Source organism: Pollachius pollachius (genome assembly GCF_949987615.1).
Source record: "Pollachius pollachius genome assembly, chromosome: 3".
In the NCBI taxonomy this organism is placed as follows: Eukaryota; Metazoa; Chordata; class Actinopteri; order Gadiformes; family Gadidae; genus Pollachius; species Pollachius pollachius.
The window spans coordinates 46,388,964-46,411,773 of record NC_136936.1 but is presented as its reverse complement, the minus strand read 5'-3'; the positions used below and the strand labels follow the sequence as shown (position 1 = coordinate 46,411,773).

General features: G+C 42.2%; 3 protein-coding genes across 4 annotated transcripts in view; 1 reads left to right on the top strand and 2 right to left on the bottom strand.

The window, feature by feature from the left end:
- Positions 1–314: 314 nt before the first annotated feature.
- Positions 315–11,961, top strand: wdfy2 (WD repeat and FYVE domain containing 2). Of its 2 annotated transcripts, XM_079731412.1 has the most exons (12): positions 315–641; positions 1,307–1,374; positions 2,775–2,848; positions 4,642–4,696; positions 5,609–5,759; positions 7,100–7,212; positions 7,659–7,785; positions 8,354–8,459; positions 8,891–8,992; positions 9,593–9,723; positions 9,983–10,091; positions 11,005–11,961. In XM_079731412.1, the coding sequence occupies exons 1-12, from the start codon at positions 508–510 to the stop codon at positions 11,032–11,034; spliced, it is 1,200 nt and encodes a 399-aa protein (XP_079587538.1). In that variant the 5' UTR covers positions 315–507; the 3' UTR covers positions 11,035–11,961. The 2 variants fall into 2 exon arrangements, with proteins under 2 accessions (XP_079587538.1, XP_079587537.1); XM_079731411.1 differs by lacking the exon at positions 11,005–11,961 and having other exon boundaries at positions 9,983–10,995.
- A 1,313-nt stretch (positions 11,962–13,274) lies between these two features.
- On the bottom strand, positions 13,275–16,417 carry dhrs12 (dehydrogenase/reductase (SDR family) member 12). Its single transcript, XM_079731351.1, has 10 exons — positions 16,349–16,417; positions 15,731–15,864; positions 15,474–15,556; positions 15,151–15,243; positions 14,968–15,049; positions 14,811–14,872; positions 14,532–14,636; positions 14,310–14,400; positions 13,881–14,018; positions 13,275–13,421 (listed from the first exon to the last, which is right to left on the bottom strand). Exons 1-10 carry the CDS (start codon positions 16,402–16,404, stop codon positions 13,309–13,311), a joined length of 957 nt encoding a protein of 318 aa, XP_079587477.1. The 5' UTR covers positions 16,405–16,417; the 3' UTR covers positions 13,275–13,308.
- Positions 16,418–18,405: 1,988 nt separating this feature from the next.
- Positions 18,406–22,810, bottom strand: part of vil1 (villin 1) — a gene marked incomplete at its 5' end in the record, with an annotated part of 11,492 nt that continues 7,087 nt past the window's right edge. Inside the window, 7 exons of the mRNA XM_079732256.1 lie at positions 18,406–19,133; positions 19,551–19,703; positions 19,798–19,866; positions 20,419–20,607; positions 20,823–20,967; positions 21,337–21,482; positions 22,290–22,469. Coding sequence (XP_079588382.1) covers positions 19,020–19,133; positions 19,551–19,703; positions 19,798–19,866; positions 20,419–20,607; positions 20,823–20,967; positions 21,337–21,482; positions 22,290–22,469 — 996 coding nt within the window. The 3' untranslated portion in view covers positions 18,406–19,019. The remainder of the gene's footprint in view (positions 19,134–19,550; positions 19,704–19,797; positions 19,867–20,418; positions 20,608–20,822; positions 20,968–21,336; positions 21,483–22,289; positions 22,470–22,810) is intronic.

Below are 22,810 nucleotides of genomic sequence, written 5' to 3'. Positions count from 1 at the left end.
GTGTGCATAATGACACTTTGTTAAAGGCAGAGTGGTGCGCATGGACGAGCCCAGTCAGACACTACTTCCGGTTTTGTCGTCGAGGTGCATTTCAAAGTAATGGTACAGGAACAACATTTAGCGTGAATGGAGAAATGTCAAATTCTATTTCGTTGTCACACACAATTGAAACCTTATTGTGGATGGACACCAGGGTGTTAACCCGGATAATTTTACCGGGAATGAAAAAAGTTGTTTATATACGTTGGTGTGACGTACGAAAACATTGTTACCGGAAATACAATTCCACACACTTCCACTGCAGAGTTCAGGGAGAAGCTTGTCAACGAATTGCAGTCTGTCAGCTGACAGGCAGCATCTCCGCTCGTCCGTCAAAACATTACACCCTGCATGGCTGCAAGTGCCCTGCTGGGTAGCATACAATAAACGACAAGTGTTCGACATGCTCATGGAATAAGGTGTTATGTTACAGAGACCGAAAGAGGGAAGGAGGCTCCTGCATCCCTTATGGCGGCCGAACAGCCCAAACCGCAGACTCGGAAGCCAGTTCTGTTGAGCAGAATCGAAGCGTTTCAAGATATTGTGACTACAGCGGTAATCATTCCTAAAGAGGACGGCGTGATCAGCGTCTCTGAAGACAGGTAAGGTGGACACAGGCTGTCGCATGTGCATTAAAGAGACCATAGCCCTAGTATCTATCTGCATGTTCAGGGCAGCATAGGAGTGCAAACGTATTGTTGAATTAACTTAGCTACGGTTTGTGGAAAAAACACTATTGCTTCAGGCAATGGTGCCTTGTTAGTTGCCCACCCCCTCACCCAAATTCCCATTTGGTCAATGATCTACTGCGTCTGCTCTTTGCTGAAGCAGATTGAGCGCGATAGGACAAATGCCGATGCATGCTTGGCCTACTATATAAAAGTGCGTGCTCGTTTCTACTAAACGCCATTCAAATTTCTGCAGTATTAAAAATGTGTACTTCATAAAATATTCCAAATAACTATACCTTTGTAATTTCTTTAATTTTGATATATCAGCTTGTGACACATTTTATATGCAGCTACCATCGACTTTACATAATAATAACATAATAATTATCAGATTATATTATCACAATATTTCTGTACTTACAACTAAACCGTTACTGAGACCAATAATAATATATAATAATTAGAAATTATGGAAATAATTGAATTCCACTACTCTGTTGCATACCACTGACTGCATTAAATAAATTAGGTGTTGGTTATCTGTAATGGAGGATTTAGTTAGTATCTAGGACTTAACATGCTTTTTAACTCTCCAGGACAATTCGAGTATGGCTCAAGAGAGACAGTGGTCAGTACTGGCCCAGTGTCTACCAAACCATGTCAAGTAAGTCTGTCGCTTCGAGATCCCTATATATTTTTATACCTGTCAACTGTGTCTAACACCATGTTCTCTGTCTTTAACACTGAAGTCTGAATTTTTAGATACATTATTTCTTATTTGTTTCTCATTTCTCAGAGTGAGCAGTACCTACAACTGAATTTGTATGTAATTACTGGTTTGTCGATGATGATTCTTTGGGAAATTTTGAAAATCAGACATGGTTTTGTAACTTCAGAGATTCCTGTTTGTGTGTCGACACTTGCCCTCTTGGTTTTCCTTCAGTTTCAGTTCCTAGGAGAGGGAGTAGATTGTTTCTGTGTTTCCTTTTATTCTGGCGTTGCGGCAATTAATAGATGCCCGATTACCGGTTTTTTTTTGGTTGCAGGATAGCTGTACTAAAGCTACACCATTTTGAGTCATGTTTTTGTAGATGAATCATGATAGTTGTGCTATTATGTTGTATCAAGATATACATTTATAAATTGAATGTGATTCATTTCTCTCCAACAACACATGGAATTGTATTGCAGTATACTTTTTGTAGGAGGGCTATCACTGACATTTAGATAGTACTGTATTGTAAAACTATTACAATGCCATGCTGCACTTGTCAGCAATGAGAATGACCTCATAGATGTGCCATTCTCTGGGCTGCTGGTTGGTTTGATGTCAGCCATTTTGGCTTGTCTCTGCTGTCATTTGTTGCAAATGCCAAAGGGCAACATATTTCCTTTCATCCTACTTTCAAAATGCACTCTCACTCCCAGTTCTCCCCCCAAACATTTAATCCAAGCTCTGAAGTTCTCCTCAGCCTTTTATCTCAGTGGTTTTGGGTATGGCGTTTCATTTTGGTGATTGTTTTTGTGCCATTAATGTAGTTTAGGCACTATAGTAGAAGCTGTGTACGGCCGGTCCCACTTGGCTCACTATGCCTGCTCCTTGAGGTGGGCCCAGACTGCTGCCCGGTATCTCCCAGAGCCTTTTGCTCTGAAAGGTTTCTTTGTGGTCCAGGGGAGTGGTGGCAAGGAAAGTGCAGTTTCGGTGCTCTACTGTTCAACCAGGCTGTGACTGCTTGGCCGTGGGCCTCAATGCTACAGTAATCTTCTTTGTTACATTCTGTTACATTGTTACATTATGTGGTAAAAATGTTACATTCTTTTTGCACATTGGGTTGAGGATTAGCATGAGTTCTAGATCCGATTTACAATTAGATCATTGGCATTGGATCAAAAAAGGAATTATGGATTAGGAGTGGCTACTTAAAGACCAAATTCAGAAAATCCTATACTGCTAAAAAGCTGACATGACAATAAAATAAAAAAACACCATTCATTTGGAGTCACACCATGTGTGAACGTGACATTTGCAAAAATCAAAACAAGTTTTTCTCGCTTTCTCTCCAGACTCCTGCACCTGCATGTCCTTTAACCCTGAGACCAGGCGGCTGTCGGTGGGCATGGACACCGGAGGCATCTCTGTAAGTTCTATCGCTCTCTCTCTCTCTCTCCCAAATACTTTCCAGGTTGACCCACCAAACCAACCCTCCTCAACGTGAAATGACCCCTAGGGTTACTGTCTCCACCATTCCACGAGGTGGAATGGTCTGTCAGCATTCAAGGAAGACCTAAGTTAGATGGCTTCTCTTCCTCTCCCCTTTCCTTCCTATTAATTTATTCTATACGAAGTTCTAGGTAAGGCTTTCCTGGTAGTATAAGTTGTATAGATAATATCAAATAAATGAGTTGCTAATTGTTTATAATAGGGCTGTCCCCTGAAAGTCGATGATTCGAATCATCAGTCGGGAAACCCTGCAGTCGACTCAGAGAATCGGAGTCGACTGCGGGGTTTCCCGCCATCTTCCTTTATTTTTATTTTCTTCGTCAGTGAGTGGTGTGCATTAATAGCTCTAATGTTAATAATAAAGAGAAGCTTTATTTAGACACTGTCCATGTCACTGTGGCGATTGATTCATTGTAACTTTGTTTGACAGAATCTCGCAGAGGGAAGAGGCTGTCTCCCCTTACATTATTGCTACATTTTCTCTAGGAGCGCAGTCAGTGTGGCGACACAGACCTGTGTATTCTTTCGGGCTCAATAAATGCAATCAGATCGTGAACACGGGGCTCATATAGTGGATTATCCACTAGCCTATACATGAGCCCCGTGTTCATTATCGGACCGCATTATGGGCAGGAACCTAATTAAAACCCGACAGGAATAAGTTGGCTACAATTCCGACGAGTTTGATTGACAGAAAACTGTTCAGGTGAGAATGTAATGAGCGCAACGCGCAAGCATATATAAAAGGCCTATAGCCTACCAAAACAGAGTGTTAATAGAAAGAAAACTCATTTTTTTAAACCTCCAAAAGACCTGCCCTGCAAGGCCGCCGAATAGTCGAATCTCTGGACTGAAAAGGCAGATCTGATTAGACTCAGAAAATTCTGAGTTGGGGACAGCCCTAGTTTATAAAGCGTTGGATGGGATGATTTTGGGTGATTTTTCTTTTTTAATAAACTGTGGGGTGTTGACTGGGTATCTTCTGGGAAATTAATGTTCAGTAAGTATTTGGGTGATTTGTACAGAGCGTGTGTAATGTTCTTATTTTACACAGTGTTATTGACAGTATAAACTCATTTTCAAAAGAACGCTGTATACATTTCCAAAGAGGCAAGGAAAATAATGCAAGATATGTATACATAATCATCCCAAATATATAAAATGCATAGACAAGCTTGCCTACAATTAAATAAAAAGTGTATAATCTAAACATGCACAAACATACAAAGTGATTTTCCAAAAACCCAAATAACCATATATTTGGGAAAAACAATCACATCGGGAGATAGAAATTTCCAAACAATATCAGATGCTTGCCGATATTGGTCTGTCTCATTCAGATAGCTCTGTAAAATGTCAACCACTGAGAGGCATCAAAACTAAAAGCTGATTACCCTAATTCTGTGGAGACCGAAGGGACATTTTTGAGTTCTCTAGTCCTGAGAACAGGTTTGGTTACTTTTGCCTCTTGCTCTAATGAAATAGCTTAAAAATTAACCAACTTAACCACACATTCTATATGCACATCACATTGTTTTATTCAAACGTCAATGTTAGATACACAAGACTGCTTACGATAATGCATTGTTTGAATATGCTGCTTTAACATTGTCATCAGAAAGGCCTTATCCAGAACCACGGTATTGTGGTGTATTTTGAAACACAGGTCTTTTTCTCGAGAGTCATGTTTTTTCGTTTCCTGTCCCTCAGGAGTTTATTCTGGCCGAAGACTACAACAAGATGACCCCTGCCCGCACTTACCAGGGTGAGACACCATATATGTTTGTGTGTGTGTGTTTTAAAATGTATTCCTTTTTGGCAAAAAGAAAAGAAGGCTGTTGGGTACTGTTTTTTTTTTAAAGCTAACATCAACTGCCCAACCCCTTCCATCGGCCATTTTGACTGTATTCCTTACATCAGCAAACTGAGGTTACTGAGCGCTGTACTTTCACAGACTAGTGCTGATTCAGCGCAGAAACCTCTCCAATGTCCAGAAAATGATCGACCATTAAACTACACTTACTCAAAAATGGTTCAGCCCTCAGGAACTTAAAATAGTGCAGAACATTTAAGTCCACTTTAAATAGGATGGCACATTCTATTAATACTAGTCATACACTCATTTCCACATTGTACACTGAGCCATTGCTTGTTGACTGCAGCTTTTGATACAACTGCAGCCATGTTCGAGGTTAGAACACTCTGTCCTGGAGGCAATCAACCGCATAATCAGAGCTGTATCTACAGTTTATTGTTTATCACAAAGTGCTATACTCACACTTTATTGTGACATGAGGGGTGGTGATGTGCCATCAAGTGTGCCAAATATGGGTTATCCAAATATCTATGCAGCGGCACGTCTTTCTGTATTTTTATTTTTGCAGTTTTACAGTTTTACAGTTTTCCATATATTTAAAAGTGTGGGAAGCAGTGTAGTCCACTGGAAGGGAGTTTGACTACCAGGGTCAAGGTTTCAACCGTTCCCAATCATTCTGAATCGTTATCCAAACTAAAATCCAAACCATAACCCTCTGCTGTGTATGGACTCCCTGACCAAGATGCATATTACCCCTTCTTGCTCCTCAAAACACCTCCTGTCTGTGCTCGCCGTGAGTGTATCTAACTCAATGGTCTCTCTCTGTGTGTGTGTGTGTGTGTGTGTGTGTGGTGCTCTCAGCCCACCAGGGCAGGGTGATGGTGGTGCTGTTCGTCCTGGAGATGGAGTGGGTGCTGAGCACGGGCCAGGACAAGAACTTCACCTGGCACTGCTCCGAGAGCGGCCAGCAGCTGGGTTCCTACCGCACGGCCGCCTGCGTCTCGGGCCTGCAGTATCCTTTCCCCAAAACGGGGGGGGATGTTTGTGTTTGTGTGTTAGGGTACATTTTAGAGTGTGTGTGTGTCTGTAAAACACTATCTATATGTCTGCACATTTAAGTGTGTCTGCGTGTGTGTTGGGGCGGGGGGGGGAGAGATATGTGTATGGGTACATTTTAGAGTGTGTCTTGTGTGTGTACATTTAAGTTTGTGACTGTGTGTGTGTGTGTGTGTTTAAGTGCATATGTGTGTGTGTGTGGGCGGGGGGGGGGGGGGGGGGAATGTGTGTGTTTGTGTGTGTGCGCGCTTGCGCTCTCCCCGGAGGGCTAACTGCTCCGGCCTTAGCTAATGCCTCACTGTTGCAGGGATTTTAAGACCCGTGCGCCCAATGAACCTGTCAGCTTAACTGCTGCGTTAAGTGGAGTGCAGCCAAGACAGCTAAACAAGTGGCAACCGACCCGCCTTCTTTGTGGACTCGCTTGGCGGAGAGTTTAAAGATATATTTGTTTTGGCAAGTGGCAGCTCTCGTCTATAATGTCAAAGAGATACTTTTGAGGCCTTTTGAGGTTTCTCCTTCAGCTTATTTCAGAGGCGGCTTTGAGTGCGATAAGATTAGCCTCCAGCTACTGTATACTAAAGAGAAGGAGGGGACTAACAATAGACAACTGTCATCCCGTTGTCAAGGAGACGGGCCGAGTGGGTTTCTATAATGGCAAGATGAAGTATTGGGGGGCCGTACTTGGCCGTGCCATTGATGGTTATAGACTAGTTAGTTAGTTATGTATTAAACCAATGAGTACACTATGTTTCTTTGGCACTGGTCTGAAATATACTTTGTACAGGCCAGCAATAGCGACCATTAACCACCATGACTGGCTGGTCTAATGTGATTAGTTCTAAAGCATTGGTCTGATCCACGGGATGGATTTGAATTGGACACACGATATTGTGTTATTGCCTCTACATTAAATGACTAGCAAGCCAAATAGCATTTCTTTGTTTTCCTTCTTACCCCTAATGACCACTGTAGGATGTCACTCTTGGATTCAATTTGGAGGCTTGGTTGTTTTTGAAAATGAGGAATTGGATTAGATAATCAAATCAAATCTCGTCTCACAGGACGTTTTCTTTCCTTCAACGTATTAGTTAATTCTGCATTGTGGGAAAATCATCAAAAACCACTGAACCGGTGATTGGCTTAGTCTAGCTCAGTGCATCAACTGAGTCTGAGACGTGTATCAGACAAAAATAACAGCAAGTTGACTGTATCGTGAGTCTACATCAGATCCAATAGCCATCCCCTTATATACGCCTGGGCAGTTTTACGTCTCCTTGACCGCCTTGATCCTCTAAGGTTTGACGTGGAGACTAGACATGCGTTTGTGGGCGACCAGTCCGGCCAGGTGACCATCCTGAAGGTGGAGCAGGACAGCTGCAGTATGGTCACCACCTTCAAGGGGCACACGGGTCTGTACACAAACACACACAACACCCTAAACCACCCCCCAAAAAACATCATCACAAACAATCGCTAGAAATAATTAGTGCACATATCTACAGTGACGGTGGATATACTGTATAATATATGGCCGCTGTTGTCCTTTCGTACCACGATACCCCATACAGCTGGTCAAGTGTTGTATATCTCTGTATTCGTGAGCCAGTTGGCGTTTAGTGGGGCCACATTCAGTGTGAGGTACCGATTTTGTACCCTCAAATGTGTTTACGACAAGAGACAAGACTCAAATTTCTCTTAAAATGCTTTGGTTGATTTAAGTGATTCATGTCTGCCATCTCAATTGTTTGTGTGTGTGTGTGTGTGTGTGTGTGTGTGTGTGTGTGTGTGTGTGTGTGTGTGTGTGTGTGTGTGTGTGTGTGTGTGTGTGTGTGTGTGTGTGTGTGTGGTATTCCAGGTAATGTGACGGCCCTGTGTTGGGACCCGGGTCAAAGGGTGCTGTTTTCCGGAAGCTCGGACAACTCCATCATCATGTGGGACATCGGAGGACGCAAAGGCACCGCCATCGAGCTACAGGGGCACAAGTAAGCACACACACACACACACACACATTAATGACATAATCGCTATTATGTTAATCTCCAAACAAGCTCGTAGAGGAGCTATGTCTTGTGGCCGGTAGGTGAATTAGAGTGGCCCGACACTGTCATGAAACTGCAGGGAAAACAACCAGCACAGGTTATGGTGGCTGCTGTTTCCCGATTGGCTGGAAGTATGAACAGTTTACTGTCAGATTTTAGACGTCTCTTGGCACTGCACCGAGCCTGTCGGGCCAAGCAATAGTCGTAATTGGGGTGTTGGGTGCAGCCTGTGCACTTTGAATAAGTGTTTGGGTTACTCATGACTCACTGATCGTTTTGAGAATTGAATGGGCTTCTTCTCTACTTGTAAATGCCTTGTGGTGACTGACTGTCAAACATGTTATATGGGTTTTAGAGGTGTTACAAATTCAATGAAAAAGGCTTTCAAATGCCTAATTTGCTTGTCAATATTAAATATCTTCAAAAGTATGCCTATGATACTGGATGAGTTAAAAGGATGAACTGTATTCAACTGTGTGTGTGTGTGTGTGCGTGTGTGTTTTTGGATCAGTGACAAGGTGCAGGGCCTATGTTTTGCATCCCACACACGCCAGCTCATCTCCTGCAGCTCGGATGGAAGCATTGTTATCTGGAACATGGACGTGACGCGACAAGAGGTCAGCCCCTGTGGAGATAACGCCCTGTGGAGATAACTGCCCACAGACGCACACAGTCGAAAAGGCGTAACTGTAATTGTAAAGTCCTTGTAAAATATCTGATCCAAAGCTTTGGATTTCACTGCCATTGGTATTTATGACTTTATGGTCCCCACCTCTGTTACTCGGAGTGTTGACTTCAAAAGCCATTCCTCACCACCAGTCACTGCACGTCTTACCAGACTGTGAACGTTTATTTTGTCAAACCATTTAGTAGTGTTGGCATTGTGTCCAGAAGACAGAGATAGCGTTCATACAAAGTCAATTATTTTTTAGGGTGTTGTTAAATATGTATTATATTATATATCATATATATATTATACTGTACTTTGGCCCCCACTTGATAGTCGCTGCTGGCCTATTGAAACTGTGGGGTTGTGTCTCCCCCCCAGACCCCAGAGTGGCTGGACAGTGATTCCTGTCAGAAGTGCGAGCAGCCTTTCTTCTGGAACTTCAAACAGATGTGGGACAGTAAGAAGATCGGCCTGCGACAGGTACCTTCCATTTGACTCACTGTTCATTTGACATATTTAACACTGATTTTAAAAGGCCAGGAAGTAGTGGTGCTTGCAGTGCAAAATGTCAGAAAACCATACCTTTTTGGGGTTCAACCAGGTTAGGCACAAGGTTGGCCCGCCGTCGGCTGTTTTAAAGAGGCTGTGCGAGCCAGCCGTTGTGGTTTCTCTCTGAGAGTAATGTGTTTCTATCTCTCCACTACCCTGTTTCCTGTCACAGACCACGTGACGAGCGATACTGGCTCGATGGTAATTTGACTTGAGCAAGCTCATCAGAAATAATGTGGTATAGAAGGGAATTGTATCTGATTTGCTTCAATTTTAAAAAAAAACTGAGACATTTACAAAACGAGCCCCCGTACATCAGCCGTAATGAATCTGGCATTAAAGCATGCGTGTCATTATCTTTCCCAATTTGATATGTTATGTTCGAATGGTCTCACCCGTATCGCTTTGACAAGCTATGCTAGCACAGTGATAATATTTACCCCAATTGTTTATTTTGTTGTGGAGATGCGGTTCCGTTTCATGTCCACTAGAGGGGGTAAAGTCCCATGTTTTTTTTTCTCTCTTCTCCAGCACCACTGTAGAAAATGTGGGCAGGCGGTGTGCGGGAAGTGCTCCTCCAAGCGCTCCACCATCCCCCTCATGGGCTTTGAGTTTGAGGTGCGAGTGTGTGACAGCTGCCACGAGTCCATCACGGAAGAGGAGTGAGTGACGCGTCGTGACACGACTCTAAATCAATACGCATACAGCATTTAATACCCATCTTGATCAGCGGTTTGTTTCCCAAAAGTTCATGCTGTCAGTAATAATATATTAAATCAATGCATCCTCAGTCATACTATGTTTTTATAACTACAATTATTATTGGTAAAATTGTTATTTCTTTATTAAAATAACGTTCATATGTGCATATTAGTTTGTTGCTTATTTCCGTGTGTTTTCCATGTGTTGTGCGGCTTCCAGCCGAGCGCCTACAGCGAGCTTCCACGACAGCAAGCACGGCATCGTGCACATACACTACGAAGCCACCACCGGGAACCTGCTCACCTCCGGGACGGACAAGGTCATCAAGGTCAGGGTCCCCCGATGTAGCCCTTACAATGCCTTGGTACTTCCTAGCATAAGGAATCACTCTTTATACAGCTTTAGCTTAGGGTAAGGGGGTTAGTGCTCCGTTTAATTTTGGATAGGTTAAGACCATAGGTAAAATGAACAACATTACCTTAGTTTGCATGAACACCATTAGTAAACATTAACAACATTAGTAAACAAGAACACCATTTTTTAATACTGACTAGAAACATTAGTTAACTGTTGGTTAATGCTTAATATTGCATTAGACATTTTTAATTAATGGTTAAGTAGTGTACCCTTATTGTAACGTGTTTCCAATTATTCATGATGCAACATCACCAAATGGCATCAAATGACCCTTATTTAACTAAGATCATAAAACAATGGGTTTGAGAAAGGAGGGTCAGATCACGGCCTCAGCACATAACCACCCATTAAAGTATTTTATGCGCCTATAGTGACCATAAACCTCTGCAGTGATGTCATTACAGCTCCACCCATGTTTCCACAGGGAAATCTCAGTGATCTCACATCATAGCGTCTGACAGTGTTTATTTCAAGCTTTCTAAAAAACGAATGAAATGCTCTTTCCTTCGTTCCTAAGGAGTTGTTTTTAGTATCCTGATGTGACTACATTTGGCTATGTATAGCCGACCACTGTTATGTTTAACATCCTATACAGTTACTATGGCCGCAGTTCCAACCGCATGTAACAGCGTATTTGTAGCGGATACAATTAAATCATTTTTAAATCGTATTATTATGAAATTAAATTATTGATTCATTAAGTAAGTAGCCGTGTAATAAGCGGCATAATGTATGTACAGCAAGTCGGTCATTGCTGGAATATGTTTCTGTACATTGTCCCTTGCGTGTAATGTCTGTCTGTCTGTCCCTCTCTGTGCCTCCAGCTGTGGGACATGACTCCCGTGGTGTCCTGACTACCGTCCCACACGGGGACGGCGAGAGGACGCCTGGTTCAGATAGGGACCCATGGCAGACCAGGCAGCCCTTGGCTACGGGGGGGATGAGGGGGAGCCAGGATAGTGCTGCTGTATCAATGGGTTGACATACACTTACACACACACACACACATACATGAACACACAGGAAGAAAATCCAACACTGAACAATACAGTACATGAGGGTCGGTCAACTATTGGGCACGTTCCACCCCTATCTGAGCAAAGAGAGAAGGGAAGGATGAAAGCTCCAGGTGTGTGTGTGTGTGTGTCCATGTGGACTTTGGACTTCCTTGGTGGGGACTTCCACACACTTTAATTTAACGGCATTCCTTGTTGAACTGTGAATTTGAAATCTAGCCTCTAATAGTGTGTGATTTGTTTTGTGTCATCAACGGGTAACGGGTTGTAAAGTAAGTCCAAGTGGGGATGGAATCATCACACATAGAGATTATTTGTATGTTTTTGTTGTCTATTGAAGCACAAAGGTAACAGCCAGGGAATACAATCCATCATTGAGCTCAATTCGCAAATGGAGCATAATATTTAATAATAGGTTACACTTCAGATGGATGAAACTTTACTGAGAAAGAGCAAAGGCTAAAACTACAGCCTAAATGTTCTGTAACTATATCGTCAGGATCGAAAGGACTGAGAGAGCAATGTGGACATTTTGAAATGAGCATTCCAGTGCCGTGGATTGAGGCTTTATCTCAAAAACTTTGTCCATGGTCAAAATGAGCCACGTTGTGCTTTGAATTCAGTACGGTTACAGTGAGAGAGAATAAGTACAGATCAATGGTGGCTTTGTGTCGTTGAACGACACGTTAGCTGAACTAGCCTATCAAATAGAAGGCATTTGGGGATGTGGGCTTTGAGCTACAGCTGGTTTACATGGGCTGTGTGTGTGTGTGTGTGTGGGGGGGGGGGGGGGGGGGGGGGCGGGGGGAAGGGCCATGGTGGACAAGGTTCAGTAAGTGAGAGGTTTAGTCAGTTGGTGTAATTTATTTCATACTTTTATGCATTTTGAAGTATAGCCAATCCGGTTGTTTCACTCTGATCGCTGTGGGAAACTTTCACCTTCTGAACCTGGAGAGCTTTAACTTTTGATGTGTGACCAAATTACATGAAGTCTTGTAGAGCAACACAACATGATCCTTCCATCCAACGATCATTTGATTTAGGCTCAATGAGAAGATTATGTCATGGAAATGGACCAAATGTTTTCTTGGGAGCCTTGCTTATTTAGGGGCTGGACTGGGGGACAGAGAGCGCAGTGGTTGTTTTGTGGTAAAATGTATTGTTTGGTCAGTAAATCTCATGCAGAGATATTTGCATATCATTGCATATCGCTTATTGTCTCTTTTTGCATCGTGTTCATACATCACCTCTCAAACAAATGTAATTAACATGTTTGTGTTCCGTGATTACCTGTTTGGCTGTGGAGGTCGTAATATATCGTAAGTTCATGCACTGAATCAAGGATTGAAGAAGTGTAATGTGTGACGCATTGCTGCTATGTGTAACTCTCTAATGTCCATCTTTATCAAATTTATACTTGAAACGGCCGATGGCCCTTCGTGAGCTTGACCACCCTGCTCAAGGTGTAATGAAGCAAGTGGAACACCTTACAAGAGCTCACAAAAATGCATTAATCACGTCTCAATTCATAGTACAACTTTGTATATCTAAATGTACATTTCATTCAACAAGGCATTTTGTTTCATAGAGTCATGGTTCACAACACTCTTCCTGAATAAATCTTTGCCTTGATGTATGCACTAGTGCTGTCATTCTTCAAATATTGATAGTCCACACTGAATACACCAGATTCAGAATCACTGGATAATTCACCCCAGACATTCCAGATCGCGGATCATTGAGGCTCTTGGTTCTAATTTAAATGAGTCAATGATGTATGACCAGGGCAAGACAGACTCAGAAAGAAAGTCACCAGTTTGAAAACAGTTTTTTAATCCACAAATAATTGCAAGTAAAAAAAGTATTAACATCACCATTTGCTATTTGTTAAGACACTGTGAACTTTGAGGTATGTTAGGATTTCCCCATAACTGGTTAAATAATTATATAAATACGTCCAATCTTAGACTTGGTGTTGAAAGCATGGAATACATTTAGCTTATAATCAGCCCTATTGGCCACTCCATTCTATTAATGATTGTTCATCAGGTCATACTGTAATGGCTGTATTGGGAGTTCTTTGTAGGTAAACATCCAACCCTGACTGAACGGTCAGGGTTTGAACTTGCTGCTGAGTTGCTCCAGTGTTGCCTGTAGCTTCTCTTCCTCCTGTGGGGTGGACCGTGAGCAGGCCAGAGGAAGGTGCGTGGCTACGGCTTTACGGTCTGCAGGGAAGGACACACAGGACGCAATCATGATGCCACCAAAACCAAACAACACCAGTAGTTCGGATAATTATTGGAATCAATTTCATTGTAAATATTTTCAGCCAAACAACACTGCATCATGAGTGTTGCATGATTATGACTCGTCTTTGCTCCTAGTTAAGTATTGCAAAGGGACGTGCCCACATATGTTGTAAATTGGTGAATCACTAAGCTACAACAAGTAGGTGTGGTTCGAGCACAACTAAGACCAAATCAAACCCATGCCAACATCAGTGCCACGGCGGGGTCAACGTATTCCTTGACTGTAACATGAAGATTTCAAATAGAAAGCCCTCACCCATCCAGCATGTTCCGATTACAGGGTTAGGATTATAGGTCTATTCTGGGGGCCGTGTGCTGTAAAGGCGGCCCTGCCCTGCTGGGATAGTGGAACTGTGTTATTTAACGGGGTCTTACCCTGGAAGAAGAGGCCGCTGGGCTGCTGTCCGGCGGCCATGGAGACGGCGAGCCACACTATGGTGTCTGCTCCCATGGCTTCGGTCCGTAGTTTGTTCTGCATCTTGGCGTGGAAGTCGGGCATGGACAGCTGGACGGCTAGGGAGAACCATAGATCACGTAAAACTGCAGCATGAACTACTAAAACTCTTGATGACAGTGATGATCAAAATGCTCAAATGCTATCTTTTTTTCACTTTAAAAAAGCTCAGAAGATGAAATCCATTGTGCTTTTTGGCTTAAGAGTATCAGTAAAATAGAGATTGTGAATTTTATATGGCCTCATTGTTTGGACTTAAGTTCATTTAGATTGACTCTCCATTCTCCTGGGTATGTAAGACCCATGCATCTGTGTCATTCTGCTGTCAGGGACGATGAGGTGGCTGTTACCTGGTGTGTCAGCCCAGCCCGGGTGCATAGAGGAGAAGTGGATCTCTTTGTGTTGAGATGCCCATCTCTCTGTCAGGATCACCTGCTGTCTCTATGGTGACAAAACATACACAATGACTTACAAAAGAATGTTTGCACAGACGTCCTCCCCTCCCGCATGTCCACTTTTGTTTTTATTGCTTTTCTTTCTCTCTGTTTTTCTTCTTGTGAGGTAAAGCTTACTTTATTCTGGGCGTAGGCCATGGTGCCGTCGAATGTTCCCTTCTCAAACTGAAGATCATCCAAGTTCAGCTTTTGAACCAGCATTCCTCCAGACGACACAGTGATCTAAAGGCCAGAAATATATACATATGTTTCTTCAAAAATAATTAAAATACATTAGATCATCTCGGTGCTTCCTGGATGGGGGAACAATCAATTGCATTTCTGGCCTTGCTAGTTTTTCCCTTCTACAAATTGTATGAATTGAAAGTCTGCCATGAACCAAGTAGAAGAACTGACCACTCTGGGATTCTCTGCCTTCTTCAGTGCAGGAATCAACGCCGTAGTCAGGATGTAGGTACCTATCAAAAAACACAAGAACAAATCCAAACTGTATACACATACACACAGTGGATACTTTCAAAACTACCATGCCAGGAACTGATTTTTTCTTTACCTAGTGCATTAGTGGCGAAATTCTTCTCTAAGCCCTCTTCTGTCAACTCGCGCTGGTTCACCATGCATCCTGCATTGTTGATCTACAAGTTACGGAGAATAAAAGAATATTGCATATTAAGCATTATTATAATTATTAGTGAGCAATACATGTCCAAGAGGTGATCTCCGAGAAGCTCCCTACCAGCACATTTACGCTGTTTTCTTGGCTGAAGTTCTGGGCAAACTTCCATACTTGCAGAGCACTGGACATATCCACAATGTGTATGTGTACATTCTGAAAAATAAGAACGACAGGCCAAATGAACAACACAAGAAAAGCTTCAGATTCATGCGTCCGATGACGCAAAACAATCACCTGATACAGATGATGCAAAAACAGAACGAATTGAATGAGTTGGAATAACCAAGTTAGTAAAGAAAGAGTCAGGCAATCTAAGTAGCATCAGGGCAACGGTGTTGCACGCAAATTAAGGAAATTTATGGACATTTTGTAAAGCTTCTTGCCTGATTTTTACTCTGATCAATGATCTCATTCTTTGCTGCTTCTGCCCGCTCCTTGTTACGACACACCATGTGAACTGTTCCTCCTGTAGAAAAAAATGTTTTGGTCAAATCTTTGCCCACGCCCATGCAACGGTATCCAGCTCGTTAGAGGCATTCCTGATCTGCGACTTGGATGAATTGACAGGGGGAAATTGGAAACCAAAGTAGGTTGAACACATACATTTGATCCCACACACATCCAAACCCAGGACACTCACCTCTGTTTGCTATCTCCAAAGCCGCGCTCTTACCTATCCCACTATTGGCCCCGGTTATCACAAAGGACCGCCCGCTAACCTTCACATCTAGATCCCCGGGGGTAAAATGCTTTGCTGCTGCTTCGTAACCACTCCTATAGGAGCGAAAGATCAGCAAGAAGAACAATGTACAAGTGTACAATAAAAGCGACCAAAGGGGGCAAAGGTGATATGAGAAAACAGGTGAGAAGTCAAAAGCATATGTATCACAACATCTGCAAATCCATGGCTTCTTCTGAATGTGTACTAGGTGGGAGTCGGCATATTTGTGGTAGATTGAAAACATCATGAGGTCGTAATTGTAGTATAGCAGTAACCTCAGATCACATGTTTATGACATTAACGTATACATTGTAATTGAGAGACAGACTAGCCAGCAGCAACGTTTTCTCTAAAGCGATTGTGTTCTCTCTGTCTAAATGCTAAAGGTTGAATTAAAAGGTTCACAAAAAACAAATATGCAGACACTTGTATAATAGAAGCAACGGTTAAGTATAAAGCATGGCATTTGAATATCATCCAACATCATGCTTAATACATGACAGCTAAACTGCCTTGTAAACACGAATCATTACTTACTTTGTGTACTCCTGAAGACCTTTAACCAACCAGACAGCATTCCTGTACATCGACATGTTTAGTGACAAAGTATAAACCTGATGAATGGTGAATTAAACAGAACTTGCCAAAACATCCCCACTCGGTTTCATAAGCATAATAAAGCTGTTATGTAGTAAGAGGGGCGTGTCGTTTGTTAATAAGTCACGTTGTTTGACAAATCCCGGAAATGGTACAATATAAGCGTTCCTATTGGTTTAAAACATTGCGTACTCATCCTTGAGTCGGTCGTGTTACGTTACGTATTAGTTTTATACAATGAGACAACAATGTTTGCCCCGTCTATTCTGTATTTTATAAAATGCTTTTTGTTTAATTGATTTAACCTAAAAGTAGTATTGTCTTAAATTATAACAGTCAAATTCAAATACACAAAAGTATCTCAATGTAAGCCTACACCCACAAACGGAGTATATAATTTAATGTGAATGTATTCACTACTTTTCCCTCGCATGAGTGTGACTACTCCACGATGCGGTGTTTATTATCCACACATAAATATATGTCATTAGACGAGTGTAACGTATTTTGTTAGGTACGTGCTCAACTCGGTTTAAATCCCTATGTCTTTCAGTTGTCAGGATGGCCGAGTGGTCTAAGGCGCCAGACTCAAGGTAATACCTTCCATGTCATGGGGTTTCTGGTCTCCGAATGGAGGCGTGGGTTCAAATCCCACTTCTGACATACCTTTTGTTCGTCATTTTTAAATGTACTTTGTAAAGACTACTATAACTTGAGCTCCGTAGCAACGTCTTTCGTTATGGTTGCCTTGTTAATTAAAGTTTCTTCCATAAGCATTTCATCAAAAATGGAGGCACGCATGCATCACAATAATTCAGTCAGTCATGTGAAACGCTTTCTGAAGCTAATTTAACCACACATAAATATAATTAATTCCAAAGGTAATGTTGTCTTTGTCCAAATTTATAAAGTCTTTTAGTCCGTTAATTTCACAGTTGTCAGGATGGCCGAGCGGTCTAAGGCGCCAGACTCAAGGTGATAAACCTTCCTGGTAAAGGGGTTTCTGGTCTCCGAATGGAGGCGTGGGTTCGAATCCCACTTCTGACACTACTTTTTCTCTGGTAAACATGTTGTATCTTTCCTAGATGTCATGTGTTTACTAATACGAAAGTGAACTGTATCGATAGTTAATGTTATTCACAAAATGCTCTCACTCAATACATGGTTGCATCTACTGGCCGTGTGATTTCGGAGATTCAGGGACTATATAATATGCTATAATATTTCTGGTTTATTCATATATATCATTGGAATATTTAAAAAATAATAATATTGTAAAGCATTATTTGGCCTGTGCTCACTTGCAGGATAGTTATCGTCAAGGAAGCAATGCTCCCTGGTGGCTGAAACAAGCAAAATATGTGCAGTTATATTAAAATATGTGAATGACAGTTAGAAACCTACTAGCCAGAAACCGGACCTCCTTAATGCTTATATATATTTATTTTATCAAATTTTGTGTCTAAATGCTGTTCTCAGCACAAATTAACATTGGCATGGGGGATTTGTCAGACCATTTTGGCCTTTGCCTTTATCAACATAAATTCTGAACCTTCTTTGCATAATTACTAGGGTCACTCTTGTTTGTATTTTAAAATGAAAAATGTAAAATGTATATTAAATAGCGACACATCATTAAATAGCGACATATCCCAATTTCCACCGTTGCTATTTGTGTTCTTTAATATTTTACATGATGATGAAAGCACACCACAGACACAGAAAAGCTTGTAGTATTTTATTGTAGACTAGACCTACATAGAAACATAAACGTGTTGTTCTAATACATTTAACATAAACAGTCACAGACACAGAGAAGCTAGTAGTATTTTATTGTAGATGAGACCTACATAGAAACATAAACGTGTTGTTCTAATACATTCAACATAAACAGTCACAGACACAGAGAAGCTAGTAGTATTTTATTGTAGACTAGACCTACATAGAAACATAAACGTGTTGTTCTAATACATTCAACATAAACAGTTTTCTTATCAAAGAAAGAAATCACTATTTTAGTATTTCACTAAGTAAGCTTTAGGAAACCTTCTCTAAAGGTGTTAAAATAACTTTTGTGATATATATTTGGGACGATCTTGCTTCATTCGCATTGAATGATGGAATTAAATTATTCAAACATTTTATATCGTACCTGGAAATATAAATGTAGAATCCATTTTTAAGCAAAATGTATGAAAACCAACTTAATTGGTGCGATTTTTGTAGGCATAATATATAATTTACTACACAAGACTACACAAATGTGTGTTAAATAAAACAAACATCATGTATACGCTAGATTATGAGGCAAGCACACAAAAGTGTTTTTAGTTTATGCCCGAAGAAAACCAGTGATTGAAAAGGATTGTCTTTACATTATTCCCACACTCAGCAGCATACTTAAAACAAAATGAGTGACACGTGAAACATCATCTTCCCCTCATTTTACGCCCTACATCAAAATCAGTTTATTCATCGTACACTACAGAATATAAATGTCTTCCTTCTTAAATTAACAAAACACTTCTGCATATCCATACTGTCAACTTTCTGTTAACACACAATTCATCATTAAAGATCTAGCCAGCACAGTACAAGAAGAGTCCTCTCTCTAAAAGAGTCCCTTGTCTTTCTTCAGCTTCTGCTGCTTCCACGTTGGCATGGAGTAGAATTCCATCCGAGACATCCCTAGCACTAGTGCAAAGTCCTCATTGTTGAGGTGTTCCTGCAAACAAACACACACACACACACACACACACACACACACACACACACAAATGCACAAACACAAACAGACACACGCGCACACGCACACACACGACACACATTGTCAAATCGATCTCCCTCAAAGATATTGTGTACATTTCTGGATCAAGGTTAGTTTTATTAGCTAATTATGTATCTGTGATTTACTCTTCTATATATTGGCTTCTAAGGCCTTGAGTCCATATATTATTTTTCGTAACCCAAAATATTACACAGCTTGCGGTAAGGTTTGGACATCTTGCCCAAGAATGTGTGAAAATAATAGAGGGAAGTTTACCAATTGAGCTAAAACAGCTGGTTTCATATTTCGGCCCTTACTAAATGCATGCATTAGGATTCATGGGTGCAAGACATCATCCCTCATGGGTCGTCTCACCTCTTTCCTGGTTGGATCAACTCCCTCTGGAAGATCCTCATTCTGCTTGTGGACCAGCTGCTCGACAGGGAAGGGGGCCGCGGCCGACGGAGTCAGGATTCCCATCCCTTTGCTAGGCCCTTTGCCTGGTGTGGTGGGCGCCGTCGCCATGTCCTGAAGACACACACACACACATGGGCATATCCTGGTGGCTTTAGAAGGTAAGTGTATTCTCAGTGACGGAAGGGGTGCATGTTATATTGCTTACCACTGTCATTTTGATGATGTCAGTGGCATCTCCGAGTTCAGACTTCAGCTCATAGTAAGACTTTCCTCCCTGGTGAAATATAAGAAATTCTTTAAACAAGTAATTTACATAGGATTTTTCTTGAGGAACGGTTTTGATGCATCTAATTAATGAGCCGGTGTGGTTTGGGCATCTTGGTCTGATGCGCACGTTGGCGTTTTAAAACCCGACATTTTCGGCTGAGCGTCAAAAAGACTAAACACCAGACTGTCCCTAATGGACTTGATTTGATTTTAAAGACTAAACTCCATAAGCTGACCTCATCTCCTGAGGGGAAAGTAACCCAGTTGGGGCTCTTTAAAAGAGGATTACATAATAATAATAATAATAATAATAATAATAATTAGCATAATAATAATAGATAGAATTTATATAGCGCTTTCTTGGTCACTGAAAGACACTTTACATAGAAAAACAAGAAAACTAAATAAAGACAAATTCAAAATAAAAATAAGGTTTTGGATAGAGTCAGGTGTGGTAAGTTTCATAATCTTTCTTCAAGAGGTGAGTTTTGAGTTGACTTTTGTCATCATTGTTTATGTCTCTCTCTCTCTCTGTCAGAGTCCTCCAGGAAGTACGTACGCTCCACTTCTGAGGGTCCCAGGCTTGGAACCATCCGGTGAAGGTGGGGGGCTCGAAGCCCTGTTTGATCAGGACGATGGGCGTGTCGACGTCACGGCCGGCCGGGTGGGAACGCAGATATTCCTGGGCCGTCGTCACGGCAGCGTCCCTCTCGACGGGATTGGCCCCCCTCCCCATCCACAGGCACACCTGCAGAGAGACAACCAGCGTCCAAATCAACAATTCCAACGTTGGACATAAATTGCTGAAACGTCAATTAAACTGCTCATCGACTTAAATTACTGTTCCAATGCAAGAATAACATAAATACAATTATAATGTAAAACCCACCTTCAAACAGAGAAATGTAAAAAACAACAACAATGAGTTATTAACAATCAAAATGAAAGGGGTCCCCTAGTCACCATGTCCCATATATCGAGGAGCATAATGTCGTCCTCATCCAGGTCTTCCTGGTCGAAGTTTGTGATCTCGGTGGCCAGGAAGCGGCCCGTCTGGTTGGAGCACTCGAAGAGCCGCGGGGTGACGGTGCTCAGGCCGTCCTGGAGTCTGTGGAGGCGCAGGCGGGGTAAACCACGGTCAGGGACCATCGCAACAAACACTCTCGCTTTGGTGGCTCATTTTCAAAGAGTCGAAACGCAAACGAGATCCCGGAACGTATGAACGAGTGGAAACAGGCACTGGTTTGATATTGGCCAAAGTTTGGTTTCCTTTTTGGCTGTTTCAAACACTAAGGCTGCGATGGCTGTATGACACTTTCCTCCTCTTTTAAATTTGTTTTATATATATATACAAATATTATACGTTGTCAAGATTCAGTTACATTATCGATATTATAGGTCAAATGAACAGGGAAGAGCTCCCAATGTGTCATCATGTGTATCGGCGTTCCATCCTGGCCCCCGATGGGTCGGGTACCTCTTGCTGTTGGCGTACTGCGTTTTGCCACCCAGGCTGACCCAGAAGAGATCGGGCTCCTGACCCTCAGCGATGACAAGCTTCTCTCTTCTGGAGATAATGTCGGCCAGGGATTTACCCATCAGTCGCTCATCACCGCTGCAGCCCTGAGAGCGACACCATCAGGCAATTATCACGTTGACTCGGACAGGCACCTATTCTGTATCAGTTATCACGGTGACTCGGACAGGCACCTATTCTGTATCAGTTATCACGGTGACTCGGACAGGCACCTTTTCTGTATCAGTTATCACGGTGACTCGGACAGGCACCTATTCTGTATCAGTTATCACGGTGACTCGGACAGGCACCTATTCTGTATCAGTTATCACGGTGACTCGGACAGGCACCTATTCTGTATCAGTTATCACGTTGACTCAGACAGGCACCTATTCTGTATCAGTTATCACGGTGACTCGGACAGGCACCTATTCTGTATCAGTTATCACGGTGACTCGGACAGGCACCTATTCTGTATCAGTTATCACGTTGACTCAGACAGGCACCTATTCTGTATCAGTTATCACGGTGACTCGGACAGGCAGCTATTCTGTATCAGTTATCACGGTGACTCAGACAGGCACCTATGCCGTCTCTCTCTTTGAATACAATCCCTATCGACTTAGCCCTGTCGTCTTCGACATCTGTGCTTTTTTGAATATCAGTGATTTCTTTAGACATAGTCACGTAAAATGTTAAGTAGCTGCTGATGCAGATACCTCAGTAGCCCTAATAACATTTAAGACACTGCATCATCTCCTGTCTGCCATTTGTGGTTATCCAGGAGACATCAAAAAGGTTCTCCTCGTCTCACTGGTGCCAACTTCAATGTCTACATTGCAATTGATATAAATTCAAAGGCAGAGCTCATGAACATTGAATTCACTATAAAAAAGAAAAGGAGGACCACTTACCTTTCCATACCACAGAAAACAGGAGTTTTCAGTGCTGAGCACAAACACGTCGTTGGAGTTGAGGCAGGCGCTGCGGGCAGAGACCTCTATGGCCTGGGTGTTGTAGTCGTTGGTGCCTCGCACTTGGAACAGACGCACGGCGGGGGGTTTGTAGGCCGACCCATCTCTGGAGCTCCCTTCCTGTCAACCACACAGCCCCTTTGGTGCTCAGCTAATGGTACGCTCCATTGGTGCTGGAACACCTGTACTTTTAGCTGTAGCGGCGTGTGATCAGATGTCCTGAGACAGGGTTTAAAGGTGCTATAGGTACAATTTAAGAGGGCTTATTTGAGTGTTATTTCTTAGAAAGGGACTAGCTATCTGTTCTATCTGCACTTTGACAATAGCCGTTTTGAGTTGGGTTGCGCCTTTCACTGTAGAAGACCATTTAGATTTTAGATTTTTTTGTTGTTGTTTAATTCCAAAATTGTGCTATCTTGCATTCTTTTCTGCCCTCTCTCTCTCTTTAAAACTCTCCAATC

Excerpts from the sequence above, each read along its gene's own strand:
- dhrs12 (XM_079731351.1), bottom strand. The coding sequence starts at position 16,404 with ATGTCGATGTACAGGAATGCTGTCTGGTTGGTTAAAGGTCTTCAGGAG. Across the intron at positions 15,557-15,730 it reads TTTGGAGATAGCAAACAGAG|GAGGAACAGTTCACATGGTG; the intron begins GTGAGTGTCCTG and ends TTTTTTCTACAG. Across the intron at positions 15,050-15,150 it reads AAAACAGCGTAAATGTGCTG|ATCAACAATGCAGGATGCAT; the intron begins GTAGGGAGCTTC and ends CGTAACTTGTAG.
- wdfy2 (XM_079731411.1), top strand. The coding sequence starts at position 508 with ATGGCGGCCGAACAGCCCAAACCGCAGACTCGGAAGCCAGTTCTGTTG. Across the intron at positions 2,849-4,641 it reads TGGACACCGGAGGCATCTCT|GAGTTTATTCTGGCCGAAGA; the intron begins GTAAGTTCTATC and ends CCTGTCCCTCAG. Across the intron at positions 7,213-7,658 it reads CACCTTCAAGGGGCACACGG|GTAATGTGACGGCCCTGTGT; the intron begins GTCTGTACACAA and ends GTGGTATTCCAG.